The following is a 3,135-nucleotide window of genomic DNA, read 5'->3' on the forward strand; positions in this document are numbered from 1 at the left end:
ACACACACACACACACACACACACACACACACACACACACACACACACACNACACACACACACACACACACACGCACACACACACACGCACACACACGCACGCCGACTTCACAGTGGAGGGAACTAAGCAGGGATTCATCCCAACAGAGGAGCACGGCCACAGAAAAACACACACAAGACAGCAGGAAACGAGATGAGCCGAGCAGGAAGCAACAGGACGGAAAAACCTCTACCCTCCCGTTGCTATGGCAACACCAATCAGAGACGAGGAGGCATGCCGCGGTAGGGAGAACATGGGGAATGGGATGAGGGCGGGAATGCAGAACAGGGGGTTGGAAGTTGCCCTTGCAGGTTGACTGGAGGTTAAATATTTTGTTCGCTTCTTTTTCCTTTTTTTTGTCGCTAATGGACTTTTAATGAGGGTCGTTTGATGTGCAGTCTGCGCTGGAGGGCAACTTCCACCCAGAGCGGGATCAGGGGGGGACGCAGAGAGGGTCACAAGCAAAACACAGAGAAGTTAATGAATGATAAAGAGCTTACTTCATTCAGAAAGCTGACTAACTGGTCTACAGTTAAATAATCACTTTTGTTCCCATTGCTGCAAAGGAATTAATTAGAAAAAAAACAAAATGTTATGCTTCTTAAAAGAGACACCCTCACAGTCAATCACACAGTTAAAATTAGAAATCCATCTTTAAAAAAAAAGGGATCATTCTTAAATGTTACACGTTTAGTAATAACATGTTAATCATCACTCATAATTAAACTGTGGAAGCAGGTTAGGCTGTCCGGACAGTTAGTGCAGCAGGCGCAGAAACATCGCCCTGATTATCTCCAACAAGATGCAGCAGCTCACATTTGGGGAATATTTTAACGGTGGATATATCAGTGTTCTGTTCAGGCAACTCAAAGCTGCTGCTGTTAAGTCGTTTATTTGGAGGACTGATCATGTCATAGTATTAATTTTCAGGGATAAAGTCATTACAGTCGCAAAGAAGAGGGCAGGCAAATATGAATAAAAAAGGGGGCTCACATTTTCTTGAAGAGCTCCTCGATGTCTGTGCGAGGGCAGATCTTCTGTGTGAGCGCGTAGAAAATGTCAAAAGTGAAATCTGCTGGTTCAATCTCGTCATTCTGTGGAGGATAAACAGACCCGCCATTCGTTACCATGAGAGCTGTAAACCTACAGTTGTAAGAGACGGTTCACCCCAAAATTAAACGTACACATTTTTCATCGTACCTGTAGTGCTATTTATCAATCTAAGCAAGGCAAGTTTTTTTAGATGGTACAAAGCATGCCTTAAGGCGCTTTATAAATAGTCATTTTAATTTGATCTTTAAAGTCCAATGTCAAAACAATCTAGACTGATAAACAGCGAAACATTTAGGAGGAAAAGTATTCTGATTTTTGAGGTGACCTGTCCCTTTAAAGTGTCACATGTGATCGATCTGACCGCGACAGTCTACGGTCAGTGATGTCTGACCTTTCCACTCGGAAGGCCAAGATCCTTTAAAGCCTGAAAGATCCCCTTCTCTGTCTTTCCTGATGCAAATGTTCGAGTAATGCTGTGAGAGAAAGGAGAGAGGGAAAGAAAAATGCTGAGTGAGACAAACTGGAGTAAAATGGCACAGCGCTTCAGTTAAACACATATCTCATTATTTTATTCTCACCCTCTCACAGGAATCTTCCCATTCACGTTGGTCAGGAAGCACATTCTCATCCAACTAAACAAGAACAAATAATGACGCAGAGGAGAGCACAGATTAGAGAAAGGGCTGATGTCTTACCAGAATTATATGGCATACATGTTAAAGATAAACAAAACTGAATTTAAAGGAATACTTCACCCAGAGAATGAGCTTTTATTCATCCCCCCCCCCCATATACCATAACAAGACTCGACATGCCATACTATGTTGAAAAAATATCCAAAAACAGCCAAAAACCCAATAAAATTGCATGTCCAAAAAATGAAGCAAGGCTGTAGTATGATGAAAACAGCTGAAAACCCCTATATACAGCCTGTAGAGTCTTCTTATAGTATATAATGTTGAAAAAAGATCCCAAAACGGCCCGAATCCCCATGAAATTGCATGTCGAAAAAATGACCAAAGAAGCAAGGCTATAGTATGGCGAAAAATGTCAAAATATGACATGTCCCAAAAATAGCTGAAAACCACTTAGAGTAGTATGTAGAGTCTTGTTTTAGTGTACAATGCTGAAATAACATCCAAAAACGACTAAAAACCCAGAAAAATTGCATGTCAAAAAAATGACCAAAGAAGCAAGGCTATAGTATGGCGAAAAATGTCAAAATATGACATGTTCCAAAAACAGCTGAAAACCACTTAGAATAGCATGTAGAGTCTTGTTGTAGTGTCCAATGTTTAAAAAACTTCCAAAAACGGCCAAAAACCCCCCAAAATAGAATGTTGAAAAACCCATAAACAGTTAAAAACCACTTAGTATTGTTGTAGTACAGCATGTCGAGTCTTGTTATAGTATAGCATGTCAAAAAAACAAACAAACAAACTACCGCTGATACAGATAATCAGCAAAAGTCTAATATTGGCCTCGATAATCGGCCAGGTTGATTATCTGTCGACCCTACAATAGTTTGGCTTTGAAGTGAGTATGGATAAATCTTACGTTCAGCTCAGTTTTAAGTAAAGTATTAGCAACATGTTTGGGAGGTACTGAGCATACATGGATATAGGTTTGCTGTTGTTAAACATGAACCCCTATTATGTCAATTCATCGAGAATATGCTCTGCTTTGGATTCTTGTTCACCGTGGAGGCATGAAAGAGAAAGTTTTCATCCTGAAGTCAACATAACTGGCTGAGTAACTAATATACAAATGATTGATCATTTTGCGGGTGAAATATTCCTTTACGATGAGCTCATTGAGACGTTTTGAATCTGTGCTGTAAAATGCACTCACTGTTTCTTCAGGCAGGTCATTGGACAGACGTTGTTGGCCTTAAAGTTGTGAATCACTGACCTCAAACCCTCGATCCACTTCTGCAAACAAACAAGCAGAAATATTCAGGACACACACTCTCAACACACTGACCAACTGAAGCCTACACACACACACACACACACACACACACACACACACACACACACACA

At 40.8% G+C, this 3,135-nt stretch overlaps 1 protein-coding gene across 2 annotated transcripts; it reads right to left on the bottom strand.

Annotated features, from left to right (window-relative positions):
* Positions 1–409: 409 nt before the first annotated feature.
* Positions 410–3,019, bottom strand: LOC121938872 (1-phosphatidylinositol 4,5-bisphosphate phosphodiesterase beta-4-like). 2 transcript variants are annotated; one of them, XM_042482027.1, is made up of 5 exons: positions 2,945–3,019; positions 1,672–1,725; positions 1,485–1,566; positions 1,034–1,134; positions 410–598 (listed from the first exon to the last, which is right to left on the bottom strand). In XM_042482027.1, exons 1-5 carry the CDS (start codon positions 2,962–2,964, stop codon positions 496–498), a joined length of 360 nt encoding a protein of 119 aa, XP_042337961.1. In that variant the 5' UTR covers positions 2,965–3,019; the 3' UTR covers positions 410–495. The 2 variants fall into 2 exon arrangements, with proteins under 2 accessions (XP_042337961.1, XP_042337962.1); XM_042482028.1 differs by lacking the exon at positions 410–598 and having other exon boundaries at positions 1,011–1,134.
* Between the last annotated feature and the right edge of the window lie 116 nt (positions 3,020–3,135).

This window comes from Plectropomus leopardus, unplaced genomic scaffold (assembly GCF_008729295.1).
Source record: "Plectropomus leopardus isolate mb unplaced genomic scaffold, YSFRI_Pleo_2.0 unplaced_scaffold367, whole genome shotgun sequence".
In the NCBI taxonomy this organism is placed as follows: Eukaryota; Metazoa; Chordata; class Actinopteri; order Perciformes; family Serranidae; genus Plectropomus; species Plectropomus leopardus.

Coding starts and splice junctions, on each gene's coding strand:
- LOC121938872 (XM_042482027.1), bottom strand. CDS start 2,964: ATGACCTGCCTGAAGAAACA. Junction 1,567..1,671: donor GGGAAGATTCCTGTGAGAGG/GTGAGAATAAAA, acceptor TTTCTCTCACAG/CATTACTCGAACATTTGCAT. Junction 599..1,033: donor GAGGAGCTCTTCAAGAAAAT/GTGAGCCCCCTT, acceptor ATTCCTTTGCAG/CAATGGGAACAAAAGTGATT.